Source organism: Peromyscus leucopus, chromosome 3, assembly GCF_004664715.2.
Source record: "Peromyscus leucopus breed LL Stock chromosome 3, UCI_PerLeu_2.1, whole genome shotgun sequence".
In the NCBI taxonomy this organism is placed as follows: Eukaryota; Metazoa; Chordata; class Mammalia; order Rodentia; family Cricetidae; genus Peromyscus; species Peromyscus leucopus.
This window is the reverse complement of record NC_051065.1, coordinates 88,839,066-88,855,337: the sequence shown is the minus strand read 5'-3', so window position 1 is coordinate 88,855,337 and position 16,272 is coordinate 88,839,066. Positions and strand designations below refer to the sequence as shown.

Sequence of the window (16,272 nt, the reverse complement as noted above, 5' to 3'; positions counted from 1 at the left end):
CTTTACATGTTTGTATGCTGTAAAAGATTCTCTTGAGTTTAAGGATAGCAGAACTAGTATGCTCATGCTATCTTAAGAAAAATGGGGAAGATCTCAGGAACCTGAAATACCTATTATCTGGGACTTAGGAAGTATGGGTTTACCTGAAGGGGGTAGGGCTTCTGTGGTGACAGGAAGACATTAAGACATTAAGGAAGACATTAAGACATAAAGGCGTGCGGTGGTGGTGCACGCCTTTAATCCCAGCACTTGGGAGGCAGAGCCAGGCGGATCTCTGAGTTCGAGGCCAGCCTGGGCTACCAAGTGAGTTCCAGGAAAGGCGCAAAGCTACATAGAGAAACCCTGTCTTGGAAAAAAAAAAGAAAAAGACACTTTGCTCTTTCAACACTAAAAACATTTTAAGAGACTTTGAAGTTTATTAAAATAATGGAACAAATTTCCCAAAAGTACAGCTTTAATTTATGGCAAACAAAACCCTCTGTGGCTCATACTTGGAATCCCAGCATTCCAGAGACCACAAACTTGGGTTCTTGAGCAGTTCTTCATCTCAAGTCTTTAGATGCCGTTCCATTGTGAATAACCTTGTGTTGGCTAGGGGCAGGAATGAGATATATGAATGTTGCTTAGTAGCCAGAACAGCTGTGGAGAATTTTTAAATTGCTGGGTTGGCTGTAGTGGCACATGCCTGTGGTCCCAAATGCTGGGAAACAGCCAGATCTGGTATACATAGTCCTAGGGCAGCTAGGGCTACATAATAGACCCTGTCTCAAAAAGTCCAAACACAGTAATAATAACTGCAATACCAGCTGATTCGGAGTTCAAGATTGTCCTCTGCTACAGAATTTATCTTTGGGGATAGCCTGGTCTAAGTGAGGCCATCTCAGAATTGCTGAACTGCACAGATGTGCTTGAGATCTGGACCTCAGACTACAACAGTGATTTAGGGCAGAGTATGTCCTAAAAATACTAGGTATATGAACACTAGCTAGACCAGGGAAAACAGAAAAAGTAAAAGCGTGGCAGCGGGTTCAGTGCTAAGGACAAGAATGTAGTGTACACTGGAGATAGTAACATGGGATACAAATTCTTAACATTGAAAGGAAATTTGTATTTTTTAATTTTGCTACATGTATAATGCTAGGCCCCTTGGCTTTTTTTTTTGGTTTTTCGAGACAGGGTTTCTCTGTGTAGCTTTGCGCCTTTCCTGGAACTCACTTGGTAGCCCAGGTTCCCCTTGGCTTTTTAAAAAGACATCAACAATCCATTGCCAGAGCAATTGTAGTTGGAGAGCCTAGTTTCTCTGGCAATGCTAATAAACTTCCTTCGACCAGATAGTTTCACCTCTCCCTATGCTGGCTTTGAACTGATCTTCCTGCCTCTGCTGAGGTCACAGGTATGTATCATAGAGCTCCACTTACACAGTGCTGAGATCAAAAGGTAAACTAACGGAGCTCCATCTCTAGTCCCAAGCAAGTTAAATTATTAGTAATGCCCTCATCTCTACTTAATTCATCCCAATGTTTTCCTTGGGGAAAAGTCAGGTAGTAAGTAAGCATGGAAGCAGCATCTTTCTACAAACTTAAGTACTTTGCATGAAACCTGGGTTCATTTCTCAGCACAAGTTTGAAAGACACCCCTCCCGAACAAAAACCCTTTTCTTGCTAGTCAAAGGTGACAGACAGGTTAAGGAAACAAGGAAAGTAGCTGAACTTGGAAAGGACATAGTGCCAAGGTGTATTCATGGTGTTACTGTAAGAAAAGATCATGAAGAAGAATGCAAACTAGGGTTCTTCCTATTTGAGAAAATGATCAGAGCTCTCTGCATGGCCATCAGTAGCCTATATACAATGCTTTGTATATATTAAGAGGGACTTTTGGTCTCCATACTTGGGCCCAACCTGTGCAAAAAAAGGTGGTGGCCCTGTCTTGGTCTATTCCTAAATAGATTACAGCCAGTATAAAGGGTAAAGGAATAGGCCGATAGTAGAAGTAAAAATAGGATGAATAGAAGATGTGATGGGGCTTGACAAATGTAAGGAAAAGGAAAACCTCAAGGCTTATGACTCAGTCATGGCTTAGCTGCCATTCAGTAAGCTGATTTATACTAAAGCAAGCCATCTGGCTTCCCTATTTAGTAGTGCCTATTCTGATATCACTGCTACTGAAAAACTTGCTATAAAAAGGAATTGTAAATACAGAATTACTTTGTGCATTTAGTACCTGACCATCTTAATCACTTAGATTAACACAAGTTTTAAGCTATACTGCTTCAGCTTTACTGTCAGTGGTTCTGAAAAATCATTAAACAGCAGTATATAAGACCTTAAGTCTAACAGATACCAGTTCAAATTGTCAACCCACTTGCTTTCTTTTCTCCAAAGGTAAAATTTGAGCATTTAAGACCAATGCTTCTTCAAGTACTGAGTATGATAATTCAGGTACACTGCTTCAAACAGTACCAGGCACATAGCAAACACATGGGTTAATTGTGGAACATTCCTTTTCCTAAAGAACCAGCTTAAAAATGACTTAGGAACCAGTCGGTGGTGGTGCATAAAATTTCTGAGTTGAAGCTCAGCCTGGTCTACAGACAGTTCCGAAACAGTCAGGGCTACACAGAGAAACTCTGTATTGAGGGGGAAACCCTTTACTGTAAGAGGATAGTTCATATTGCTTCTAAAAAGAGCCCTCAATTCTTCAAATTCTCTGTTGCCTTGGATTCTATAAGCTATCATCTTTAAGAACTTATAAGGGGGAATGTTAAAGGAAAAAACTAGGTTTGGTGATGTACATGTAACCACTGAGAGGCTGAAGCAGAGGAGCTACCATGAGTTTGAGGCCAGCCTGGGCTGTATTGTAAAAGCCTGTCTCAAAATAGATGATTTTTCTCCAATAAACATCTCTGCACAGGCAGCAAACCTGTAACAGGCTGTCCCCACACCGCACAGAACATCTGGACTTCCTCACAACTCTGAGTGAACATGCTCGGCATCTGGCTCTGCAGGGGTCGGGTTTGAAGAGTCGGGGTTGGGAGCACCTGACTCGTCAACTGGTTCAAATGGTCGCAGGTTTGCGTACGTCACCTCTTGGGCTAGCTGCTCTAGGGAAGGGCGGCCTAAGAGCAGATTTCGGAGTGAAATTCGAGTCATCAGGAAGCTGAAAGAGTTAAAACAGTCCAAATTTATGTTTCTACATAACTCCAGTAAAGCCCTCAGGAAACGCTTGGTCTTGGACCCATTCACCTGGGGACACAGACATCTACTTTATTAACCTACCACACCCTAAATGCAAGGACCCTTCTCCCTCTGAAGCCTGACAATATTCTAGGGTGGAACAGGAATAACCACGGAACGGTTACAGATAAGAAGAGGTGGGTGAGGAGGGAAAGATCCCTAGGAGTCTACTGTCACCCTCACTAGGGAAAGTGACCAACTTGCAGACATCTGACGGCACTGGCAGATGCTGTGAGTGAACTCACCTGCGTCGGAAGATATACAGCTTTCGCAGCAAGAAGCGCAGGAGTCGCTCATGCAAAGGGCTATTTCGCCGGCGTTCAATTTCTTGGCGTTTCCGCTGCCGTCTTAGAAAGGTCTGGACCAAAGGTGTTGGCTCAGGGCCCCCTTTTACTTCCCCTTCCAAAAGAGGCTGAAGTTCTGGAGGCAGAGGCCCCGTTTCTGTCCAGAAGACAGCAAAAAGGAACCTGAGATGGACCACTCTCTCCCTCAGCCATTCCCTCAACTAGAGGCTTCCAGCACTCCCTTGACTGGTTAGAACCCGGAGCCCCGACTTCTGAAACCAGGCGCTCTCTCCGTCACACCTCCATACACTCACCACTCCCGTTCTCCACCTTCTCCTTTAATTCCTGCAGATAGGCCAGGTCTTGCTCCAGGGCGACCTCTGTAGTGTTGACATAGACGTACATGTAGCAGGAAGGACTAGATGACACAGTATAGACTTTGTGGTACTCTCCAGCAGGCAACTGATGGGGGAACAAAAGATACATCCAGCTCTAACCTCCCTAGCTAGCAGCCTATGGCCTCCCTACTCCAACCCTGCTGGCACTCTTTTCCTGTGTCTTGGAGTTGAAACAATGGCCTCTAGAATCTGGATAAAGTTGTTCACAGCCTCAGGGCTCCTTTTTTTATTTCCGGTGTTGTGTTTTGAGTTCGGATCTCACTATGTAGTCCAGGCTGGCCTGGAATTCTCAGTCTTCCTGCCTCAGCCTCCCAAGTCCTAGAGTTGACAGTTGAAAGGCTTCCGATGGAGCCCTTGCTTTCTGAACCCCCACTACATTACTGCACTGGTAAGGATTTCTTTGTGACGATGAACCCTGCTCACCTAAACTTCACAGCACTTCTAAAGTGTTTGTTTGGTAGTACTAAGTCCCCAGTCGCTGTCACCGTTAGCCCCGGCAAATACCTGCATTTTGTCTCCCTCCTGAAGAGTCTGGTTTTTCTCTTCTGCTACCAGTTCCACAGTGACCTCTCCCTGCAGCAGCTGGATGCTAGTGTTGCCCAGGTCTTCACTCACAAAATTCTCCAGGTGAAGACCTGCCAGAGGCAAAAGAATTCACCACCCCACCCCACCCCAGAACAATCTTCACCACTGTCCCCTCCAGAGTCCCCTCTCTCCCTCCCCCATCATATGCAATGTCTCTGGTCAAGGAAGTCAAGGAAAGAGCAGAATCTCCCCTCACTTTCCTCCATACCAGGGAAATCTGCAATGAAGACCACCTCAGTGTGGTTGTCCAGACTGCTCTTAATGTCCTGTAACTTGGTCCTCCAGGGAGACAAGTCCATCAAGAGTGGCTGCACCCAAGGTGTGCGCTGGAAGGGGAACCAGACAGCCTGCACGATGTCCACACGAGGGTCAAAAAGCCTTAAAAAAGGAAACCATGTTCTAAGGAGGCAGTGGCCACCCACCCACCAGACTTCTTCTTTCTGTTCCTTTCTTCACTGGACCCATGGAGAGGGAATAGGAGTTCCCAAAAAGAGCAATGCCTACTGTCAGCATGTTATAGCCAGTCCGTGACAGAGAGGTGGGAAAGAAGGTGCGTTAGTGGCCACCTGAGGAGAAGGCATTGTGTTAACAACAGTGTCTGCAAGAACAGTCAGTTCACTTCCTCCTGGATGATGGTGCCCCCTGCTGGACATAACCAGCTATGCCCACAACCAGATCAACCCCGACATGCACTAGAGAGACAGCCTTGTAAACAGCAAGACAACATGAGGAGACATCAGCTTTCATCTTGACAAAAGAGCTGTGCTTCATCTTTCCCTGTCTCTGCTCCCCTTGCCCACCTCTGCTGGAAGCGGTCATTGATGGAGACCCAAATATCAAAGTAGATCTGGGGCTCAGTGACATTGTACTTGGGAAGCAGGAGGCTCAGGCAGGTGGCATATTGCTTCAGCATGTCTGCATGGTCCTTCCATCGCCGGCTCTGTGTGAATACCTGCCCCAAACCCCCATATTAGTCCCACTTTGTCACTGTCAACCTCCAAGACATGCACTGCCAATAACACAAAAATCTCTGCCTGCTGCCTAATTTGAGCAGGAGGGGAAAAAAAGGAACTTGTCTTCAGGTGTGAATTTTTCATTACTAGGTATTTACTTACCTTTCCAAAACAAAATCTTAATTCAAAACAATGACATCTCTATCCACGTTAAAAAATAAAAAGTCCAGTACTAGACATTATAGCTGAAAAGGGACCAGCCTGGGCTACACAGAAAGACTCTGGCTTAATTAATTAAAAACATGGTCTGGAGAGATGGTTCACCATGTTAAAAACATTTGCCACGAAACCTTGATGACTTAAGTTACCACAACTCACAAAGCGGTAGAAATAACTGACTCCACAAAGTTGTCTCCACATGCACATGTCTATCTGTCTCTCATGTACGTACACACATACACATACACGATACATTTTTTTAAACTACAAAAGATCCAGGGATGAGGCGATAGCTCAATGGTAGAGTATACACTTAACATGTGTCAGGCCCTGGGTCTAGCACCAAAAAAAAGAAAGGAAGAAAAAAGAAGAAAACGTTCTGTCTGGTTTTGGAGAAAGTTCAGAGACCCAAATTTGTTTTACTTGATGGTATGTATAGGACCAAATAAAATGCCAAAGCCCAAGGAGCTCCGAAGAAGTGCAGCATCAGATGTCTCACCCCAGGGTTAAGGTAGCCAAGCTCGCCAGTGAGGCCATCACGGTAGGTGATCTTGACATGCTGGTGGGAGCGGGAGTGTACCATCATGTCCCAGGAATAGCCGTACAGCCCATTTGTCCAGTTGTTATAACCCTAGGAAGGAAGGCAGAGCAGAGAGCATCAGCTTAGTGCCTCTCAACCCAACCTCATCCTCCAAAAGGGAAGAGCTGTAAAGCCAAGCCCTTCCTTCCCTAATGCTGCCGCATCCACCGCAGTCCAAGCTCAGCCTCTGTGGCATGTATTAAGGAACAAACCTGGGTGAGGAAATGGGAATACGGCAGGAAGAGCTGCTCCAGAAGGTAGAGCAGGGTGAAGACAGCTCCCAGCTGGTGGCGCAGCCCCACCTTTGGGCCAGCTCTGGCGCGGGCCCTCTTATACACACAGGAAGCACTAGGCTGAGGAGCATCTTTGGTGGGCAGCAGCTTCTGCAGCCTTTTGGGGCACCGGGCTACCAGCTTCCGAGGCCATTCGGTTGAGCAGAAGAGGGGGCTGCTGGCCAGCATGACATAGGGAAACATACCTAGGAAAGCAGGGAGACATGTCAACATGGTCAGGCTCCCCCTACCAGTCCTCATGAAGTACCTCTAACATGTTTTACTTTAATGAGCTCCGTCTTCATTTTCTTGAGACAGAGTCTCATGCAGCCTATGCTGGCCTAGAACTCATTATGTGGCTAAGGATTACCTTGACCTAATCTTTCTCACTCTGTTTCCCGAGTGCTGGGACAAGAGGTGAATGCCATCACACCTGGCTGTGTGTGGTGCTGGGGATGGACCCCAGGACTCTGCACACTAGGGAAGCACTGGCGCAGCTGAGCTGCGTGCCGGGCCCTGAAGGAAGTGCTTAACTTGTTCGCCCTGCAGACCTTCACTGTGCAGCATGTTGTCCCTGAGGTCCCAATCCTCTCGCCCTTACGTATTCCTACTTCACAGTGACTGTACTGGGTTCAGCTTAGCTCCTGACCCACCACCACCACCACCTCCCGCCTGCAGACAATGCCTCTCCCCAGGCGTTCCCCACAGCTCTGCAGTCACTGCTTCCTACCAAGCGGCAGGTACTGACCGATGCTGAAGAGCTGCGAATTCATGCAGTGGAAGTAGGACACGAAGAAGAGGCCAATGGATCTCGAGGCATCAAAAAAGAGCAGGAAGCCAGCTGAGAGGTCAAGGAGAAGGCCACACCAGTGCACCACCAGCAGGCTTGTTAGCTCCTCGGACAACACCAGCCTGCAGACACAGGGACAAAAGTCCAGGCCCAGCCAGCTGGGTCACCCAGCAATCACAGCACAACTGAAGTACCAGCTGCCTTAGCAACTTGTCCCTGATGAGGATCTGCCCACCAGTGGGGTATGACAGCTAAGGCCCAAATGCACCCATAAAAATGTTCTACATTGGAGCTTACCAACCCCTGGACATTTTCAGATGTTCTTTTTTTTTTTTTAATATCCCCTGTGTGATGAGTAAAGCCCAATCTCCCAGGATAAAATTTGATGGAAAAGTATACTGCAGGGAGCCAGTTCCTCACGGAAGTCATAAATGAGAAGCATTGGAAGGTGAGCGCTGGGCATGAAGGGGCTGGCCCTGAAGGCCCAAAGAGGCAGGATCTCCATGACACAGGACAACAACAGGCTCTCCAAGAGGAGTCCCAGTGAGAGTCCAGTATCGATGGTGTAGCATAAACCAGACGCCTCAAACTACCAGTGACTCATTGCAATGAACACTCGCAAGTAATGATAGATGGACCAAAGGGTATAGTGTGTGACTCACTGTGTCACGCTACAGCGTCCACAATGATTTTTCTTTTCTTTCTTTTCCTCTTTTCTTTTAAATTTTATTTTGTCTTATCCTGGGAGGGAGGTTGCAAGGGTAGAGGGTGGATGGGAAGGGACAGGGAGATGAGTGGGATCAAGATGCATGATGTGAAATCCACAAAGAATCAATAAAAAAAAAAGTTAAATTGGGAGGGGAGAAAAAAAGGTGAGTGCCAGGGCTGGTCCCTAGAACTTCATAAAACTGGATGTTGCAGTGCACACCTCTAATCCTAACCCTTGGGAGGCAGAAGCAGGAAGATCAGGAAGTTCAAGTTCATCCTCAGGGAGCTGGAGGCCAGCCCGGGATATCTTTTCTCAAAAGATAAAGAACAAACCTGTTTTAAACGCTGACTGCTTTGGGCTGGTGAGATGGTTCAGTGAACAAAGGTGTTTGCTACTAAGCCTGGAGTCGGGAGGGAAGGAAAACTCACAGACGGAGCTGTTTTAGAGTTGGTAACAACTGCTCTGCCATGCAGGAGCAGCACTGTCTGTCCTCTAAACTGTCTGAGGAGCTCCTACAGAAGACTGTGGTTACACCGCCTTTAATCCCAGTGCTCAGGAGGCAAAGGAGCTCTGATCTCAAGGCCAGCCTGGTCTACATAGTAAGGTCCAGACCAGCCAAGCCTACATAGTGAGACCCCATTTCCAAAAGATTAAAAAAATAAAACACAATAAAGAGTGGGTTCAGGGCCGGGATGCTTGCCTTACATGTATGAGACCCTAAGTTCAATCCCCAGTACTGTCAAAATGTAATAAAAATTTCAAACAATGGGGGTTGACAAGGCAAGAACACAAGCAACTCCAACTGCCACCCAGGGTAACTGCTGGGTACTGGCTCAGTGACCAAGTGTGCTGCCTAGTTCACTGTCATCTGGGAAGAGGAGACCTAACTGAGGGACTGCCTCCATCAGATTGCCTAGAGGAAAGTCTTTCAGGGCATTTTCTTGATTGACTGATGCGGGAGGACCTAGTCAACTATGGACAGTGGCACCTCTGAGCAGGTGGTCCTGGTATAGGAAAGCAAGCTGACATGCCTGGAGAGATGAGTGAACAGTTAATACTGGCTGCTCTTCTAGAGGACCCAGGCTTGAGCCCCAGCACCCACATGGTGGCTCAAATCTGTAACTCCAGTCCCGGAGGATCTGATGCCCTCTTCTAAGATTCCATCAACACTAGGCACCCATGTGTTACACTTACAGGAAAAACAGTTAGACACATAAACTAAGCCATGAGAACAAGCCAGTGAGCAGCACTCCTCCACGGTCTCTGCTAAGTCCCTGCCTCCAGGTTCCTGCTCTGCTAAGTTCCTGCCTTGGCTTCCCTCAGTGATGGCTGATGATTAGGATGGACTAGATGTGGGAGGGAAATAAACCCTTTCCTCCCCAAGCTGTTTTTGGTCATTGTCTTATCACAGCAACCGAAAGCAAAGTGGGACACTGCGTCTCCCAATTCTGATCCTTTCTCTTTCTGACCATCTATAGCAGAGTCCAGATGCAGCTGGACCCCATCTCTGACTATCACTGACTCTGCATTTGGCTGAAGAGGGAGACAAGGCAAATGTCAGACATGTGTTACACAGACCTGACAGATGAATCACCCACTCAGAACATGGAACCCCAAAAGGCCCTACCTCGACTCTACTCACTTGAAGGGACTGAAGAGCCAATGTCGGGACAAGTGTTCCATGGAGTAGCCCTCAACCCAGTCTGCATCTAGCTTTTTCACACCCGCAATGAAATACACAATGAAGATCTGTAAACATAACATGCAGCATGAATGTTTAAGCAAACAAAGAATCCCTGTTTTTTTTCCAGAAAGCTCTGTGGCTAAGGACTTGCTGCTCTTGCAGAGGATCTGGGTTTGATTCCCAGCACAGCCACCTCTAACTCCAGCTCTAGGTCATCTTCTTCTGGTCTCTGTAAGCACTGCATGCACATGGTACACACGCAGACAAGCAGGCACACATGCATACAAAAATAAAAATAAATGGAACTTTAAAAAAAAAATTTAAAGAATGAAAGTTCTCATCTCAGCCAGTACCCAAGAAAGAACATATCCATTCCTCTCACCTTTCGTCTCAGTCATTCATCCAACGAGCTCTTTAAAAAAAAAAAAATCTACCTATGCCAGGCACGTTAGGCACAAAGGAAAAAGTAATAAAAGCACAGAAGTGATTATCTCATGAAGAGTCTAACCCGATAGACAAGGTACTGTTCATTCCACGAAGGGATGAGAACTCAGGGACTGGGGAACTGGAAAAAAATGGAGGGCCCATCTAGCTTTCTAGCAAAAGGAACAAAGAAACATCCAGTGCCAACAAGATGGCCTAGTGGGTAAGAGTGCTCGTGGTACAGGGATGACAACCCGAATTCAACTACCAAGGAGGAGAAGATGCAGGGGGGGGAGGGCGTATCTGTAATCACTGCTACAGGGATGGGAGAGAGACAGGAGAACCATCTAGAAGCTTTTGGGTCAACTAGCCTGGAGTATTGCAGCAGGGGAGAAACATCAAGAGACATCCTACCTCAACACAGAGAAGGGGGACCCAACTCCCCAAAGTTACCCTCTGATTTCCACATGTATGCTGCAGTACATGCACACACACAATAAATTAATAATTTTTTTGTGAGATCAGGTCTCACTGTATAGTCCTGGCTGTCCTGGAACTCAGTATGTAGACCAGGATGGCCTTAAACTCACAGAGATCCCCTGCCTCTGCCTCCTGAGGGCTGGGATTAAAAGTGTGTACAACCGGGGGCTGGAGAGATGGCTCAGTGGTTAAGAGCACTGACTGCTCTTCCAGAGGTCCTGAGTTCAATTCCCAGCAACCACATGGTGGCTCACAACCATCTGTAATGATATCTGGTACCCTCTTCTGGCTTGCAAGGACATATGCAGGCAGAACACGAGATATATATATATATATATATATATAAATATATATATATATATATATATATAAAATAAATAGATAGACAGACAGACAGATAAATCTTTTTAAAAAAAAGTATGTACAACCATGCCTAGCTATATAAATAAATATTTAAAAAAAAAAAAAAAGAATCTGGAGAGGCAGAGGAAAGGCCTCTGACCACTGCTGACTATTAACAGCTCACAAGGAGTCCCTTGCCCACCTTGGCTGGGAGGTACACAGTGGGTAGAGCATTCTCCACAAATGCATGGGGGTTCACGTTTGAATCCCCAGAACTCATGTAAAGTAAGGCATAGTACTGTACATATGTATTTGCAACATCCTACAGTAAGATGGGAGACGGACACAGAGAATCCCTGGAAGCTCATTGGCCAGCCAGCCAGCTAGGTAGCATCAAACAACAAAGAAATAGACTGGGCTTGATCCAGGTGGAAGGTGTACACACACACACACACACACACACACACACACACCAGATTCCATACCTGGCCTCTTAGGACCGTGTAGTTCCAAAGGGGAACATGGGCATTTTTCTTTTGGGCATTCAGCAGGCCATCCACAGACCTATAGGAAGGAGGTGAAAACATCAAGGAAGGCTTCTTAGTCCAGCTACATTCCCACCCTCCAATCAGGCCAGATGTATCTACCTCAGAAATAGCTCTCAAGCTGGGCAATGGTGGTGCAAGTCTTTTAATTTGAGCACTTGGGAGGCAGAGGCAGGAGGAACTCTGAGTTTGAGGATGGCCTGGTCTACAGAGCTAGTCCCCAGGATAGCCAGGACTACACAAAGGAACTCTCTCAAAAAACAAAAAAGAAAGAAAGAGTGAGGGAAGAAGGAAGGAGGGAAGGAAAGAAGGAAGGACGAGCAAGCTCTCATGCACTTCCTGATTCTCTGGGCTATTCTGAGGGCCTCATGAAACACATGAGTAAATCCTCCTGGGACATGATGTTGAGAAGAGGGGGTATCTCATATCACAGACTGGCCTCAAACTCACTAGGTAACTGAAACTGGCCTTGAACTCCTAATCTTCCTGCCTCCACTTCCCAAGTGCTAGAGTTACAGGCGTGTAGTACCATGCTAGGCAATAGGAGTACATTGTAATGATAATTACTATTAAGATCATGAGAGAATACTACATAGATGTTCTGTAGCTTATAAAGTAATACCCCAATAAACCCTTTAGAAGCTGAAAATAGCCTTAATTTGAAAATGTATTTGATAGGGGGCTGGAGAGATGGCTCAGAGGTTAAGAGCACTGACTGCTCTTCCAGAGGACCTGAGTTCAATTCCCAGCAACCCATATGGCTCACAACCATCTGTAATGAATCTGGTGCCTCTTCTGTTGCAGTCATACATGCTGTACACATAAAAAAAATAAATAAAAAAAAAAAAAAAAAAAGAAAAGAAATGTATTTGATATACATAACCTACTAGATATCAAAGCATGGCCTACACGCTGTGTTAAATGTGCTCAGAACACTGACAAAAGCCTGCAGTTGGGCAAGGTCATCCAGGACAAATTCTTTTATAATTAAAGCATTGGCTGTTTGGTTGAACGCTGTGCCAACTAAGTGAGAGAGAACAGGTATGCTCTCACCACCACGTCAAAAGACACTAAAGTTGAACCGTAACTCAGACACTGTCTACAGTAAATCGTAAGAATAAAAACTTGCTAGGCAGTGGTGGCGCACACCTTTAACCCCAGCTCTTGGGAGGCAGAGGCAGATGGATTTCTGTGAGTTTGAGGCCAGCCTGGTCTACAGAGCGAGTTCCAGAATGGCGAGGGGGGTTACACGGAGAAACCCTGTCTTTAAACAAACAAACAAACAAGAACTTCAGTGTAGCAGGTATAGTGGCCTATGCCTACAATTCCAGCACTTGGAGGCAGAGGCAGGAGAACTGCTAAAGCCTGGAGCCAGAACGATCTACATACAATAGCAGCTTGACTCAAACCCACACATACAGTGGTTTCTATTAGCTCACTCTTCAGTTGGTCCTAAAGAGTCACATCAGGTTCAAAGCTATAATAGAAAGGACAAGGAGAAAGAAATCTGAGGGAGTGCTTGAGAAATCTAAGGGTGGGCTGGAGAAACGGCTCAGGTCAGCAACTACAGTTCACAACTGGAGCCCACAAAAATCTGACCTCTACACATACACCACACATGTACACCCTGTTCTCCTGTATCCTGTGTTTCCACGTAATATGGAACATGAAAATAATAATAAATACAATTAAAAAATAAAAATAGACTGGGCATGGTGCACACACTTTTAGTCCTAGCACTCAGGAGACAGAGGCCAACAGATCCTCATGAGTTCGAGGCTAGCTTGGTTTACTTAGCAAGTTCTAGAACTACATAGTGAAACTATGTCACAAAAAAGAAGAATAAAGTAAATAAGCAATAAAATCACAAAATGGGGGACTGGAAAGATGGTTAAAAGTACTAGCTGTTCTTCTAGAGGACCTGGGTTCAACTCCCAGCACCCATGTGGCAGCTCACAACTGTCTGTAACTCCAATTTCAGGAAATCCAGTGCCTTATTCTGACCTCCACAGGCATAGGAACGCACATGGTACACATACATACATGTAGGATAAATATACACACACATGAAATAAAATTAAAACACAGATACAGAGGTGCATAAACACATGCACACACACAAATACACAGTGCAATATCTTTTGTTATGGTGTTTTGAGACAAGGTCTTACTTTGTAGCCCAGGCTGGCCTAGAAGTCACCACATAGCCCAAGCTATAATCTTCAAGCCTCTGCCTCTTCAATGCCGGGAATAAAGGTGGGTGTGCACCACCACATTCAGCTATACAGTATATTATCTTATGGGGTGTGGGTGTGGGTGGGTGTGTGTGGGGTGCTGGGAAAGCAGTCCAGAGACTGAGCACTTACTTAGCATGTGCAAGGCCCTGAGTCTGACTCCCACTTCCGTAGGGGTAAAAAAGGAAAAATAAGTTCAAAATACTCCCCAGCAAAATAATGCAGAGCATAAATGAACATTTATAAAATGACACCAGGATCCAGTGCTGGAAGATACTGATTTTAAATCTTATCCTGAGAGAGAACTGGAAAAGCTAAAACACTAACACCAGACTTATTCTGAGGCAGAAACCAAACAGGTTTTGAAGAAGGGAGGGAGTACGTGGCTTACACTGCGGTCGAAAGACCTAGACCTGCAGTCAAGGACAACGAAGCTCATCTGTTTCCTCCCTGCTTGTAAACTTAGGCAGAGTCTTTATTTTCCTAAGATTTACTTCTTCATCTACAAAACTAGTCCAACTCCAGGGACCTCATTTTTGTTTTGAGACAAGGTCTCACTATCTATCTATCTATCTATCTGTCTGTCTGTCTGTCTATCTATCTATTTATCTATCTAACTATCATCATCTATCTGTCTGTCTGTCTGTCTATCTATCTCTCTATCTATCATCTATCTATCTGTCTGTCAGTCTGTCTATCTATCTATCTATCTATCTATCTATCTATCTATCTCCCAATCCCCAAGCTGGCCTCTAATTGAAAGCAATCCTCTTGCCTTGGCATCCCAAAGTGCTGGGCATGAGCAAACAAACCTGACTTTTCATAGGGTTAATGAGGAAAAAATAATTAAATATGCCTGCCACATACAAAGCCCTGAGTATGTGATAGGTATTTCTTTTTTTCAAAATGTCTAAAAATCATAAAAATGGAACTTAGAAGTGGGAGATATCTGTCAAAATGACCTCTTAATTCTCTATGATCAAAGCTAGACATCGTGAATGGGTTTCAAGTTTGACAAAGACGGGGACCAGGGCTTGGGGACGTAGCCTGGTGGGAGTGGAGTGTACATGCTCAGCATGCGGGAGGCGGGGGCAATCCGCAGCCCATGTGCACACACACAAAGCTTTATGGGAGAGAACTATACACTCGTGCATCAGTGGTGAGCCATCTCCATCTAGCTCACTGAGCTTCCACAGCTACCTCTCACTAACAGGAAAAATCTCAAGGTCTCCTGCCCCACCACCCTGGCTCCAAGGCTCTCCCCCACCTCCCCTGATAGATGGTCACCTAGGCCAGAGACGGAGTGGGCTACTTTCTCCTAGGACAGCACTGCTGGGCAACCCTGATGCCCTTTCCCTTGGTATCTGCTATCATTTCCACCTCACAGCAACGTCTACGTTTGGCTATCACTGCCTCTCTGGGCTGGCCCACACACGGAAAGTCAAGTCTGCAGCCCTGGAGTATCTGAAAACAGCTATGTCTGGCTTTAGTCTTCTCTTCTTCTAAGAAGGAAACAGGAGTGGGTATATCAAGGCACCTGGAGAGATAGGGAAAAAGGGAAGCAGTGGGGTGGAGCCATTTTCCTAGGTCACTCAATCACCCAATGTGCTGGTCCTTCCCCTTCCCAAATCCATCCAAGCCAGGCGAGCAATAGAGCTGAGCAAATAAGGGCACTCACCATCGAGCCTACTTCAGCTGGATCCCCAGAACCCACACGCAAGAAGGAGAGAACAGACTCTCCCGCATCCATCCAAGTCAGAGCATGATCTCAGACCATACTTTGCAAAACTTGGTTAAAAATATGTCTTTGAGCCAGCGTGGTGGCTCCCACTTGTAATTCCAGCACTCAGGCTAGGGCAGGAGAGCAGAAGTTCAAGGCCAGACTACATACAGCAATACAAATCCCACCTCAAATCCCCGCTCCCAAAAGATCAAAATGCCAATAAAAATTGTGCCTATTGGACAATTTCTAGGACGTCACTGCCCGCCCGATCCAGTAAGCATCCTTATCCCTATTATTTCCCGAGGCACATACCAGTAGTGGTTTGCATCCATGAATGTCAACTGAAAGGCCAACAGACCATACAGATAGGAGTGGTTGTTCCACGATGTCTTGTCCAGGAGGAACACGTACCAGTACGGGAGCAGGAACAACACACAGCTTAGCCGGTAGCACAGGCCCAGCAACATGCCCAGAGCCCCTGGGGGTTTGTGAGGAGAGGATTCAAGGTCAAAGCATCACCACAGGCCCCGCTTCCCTGGGACTGGAATTAAGAAAAGTCGGCAGGCATTTTATAACCAAGCAGAGAACGGAATGAAAGGAGGGTCATGGGGCCGTGACGGCTCACGTGACGCACAGATGAGCGGCGTGATGCTGAACCACAGCAGAAGTGATACAGACATCTGCGGCTCACCAGCCTGCTTCTGGTGAGTTTCCGACAGGCCAGTCAATTCTCCCTGATTCTGATCCCCAGCACCCAGTCCCCCTCACCCAGAAACATGATGGTGTAGACAAGATACATCCAGTCAAGTGGCAGCGGG

The 16,272-nt window shown here is 46.2% G+C and overlaps 1 protein-coding gene across 5 annotated transcripts in view; it reads right to left on the bottom strand.

Annotated features, from left to right (window-relative positions):
- Window positions 1–392: 392 nt before the first annotated feature.
- The window catches only part of Ggcx (gamma-glutamyl carboxylase), a 20,317-nt gene continuing 4,437 nt past the window's right edge, over window positions 393–16,272 (bottom strand). The window contains exons 3-15 of one of the 5 annotated variants that reach the window (XM_028855176.2): window positions 16,223–16,272; window positions 15,767–15,932; window positions 11,438–11,516; window positions 9,666–9,772; window positions 7,273–7,436; window positions 6,465–6,730; window positions 6,172–6,303; window positions 5,301–5,452; window positions 4,709–4,878; window positions 4,420–4,550; window positions 3,832–3,979; window positions 3,479–3,674; window positions 393–3,156 (exon numbers count right to left, since the gene is read on the bottom strand). The exon at window positions 16,223–16,272 is cut by the window's right edge and continues 109 nt beyond it. In XM_028855176.2, the coding sequence (XP_028711009.1) occupies window positions 2,964–3,156; window positions 3,479–3,674; window positions 3,832–3,979; window positions 4,420–4,550; window positions 4,709–4,878; window positions 5,301–5,452; window positions 6,172–6,303; window positions 6,465–6,730; window positions 7,273–7,436; window positions 9,666–9,772; window positions 11,438–11,516; window positions 15,767–15,932; window positions 16,223–16,272 (1,954 nt within the window). In that variant the 3' untranslated portion in view covers window positions 393–2,963. The other 4 variants (XM_028855177.2, XM_028855178.2, XR_003732922.2 and 1 more) reach the window with 4 other exon arrangements.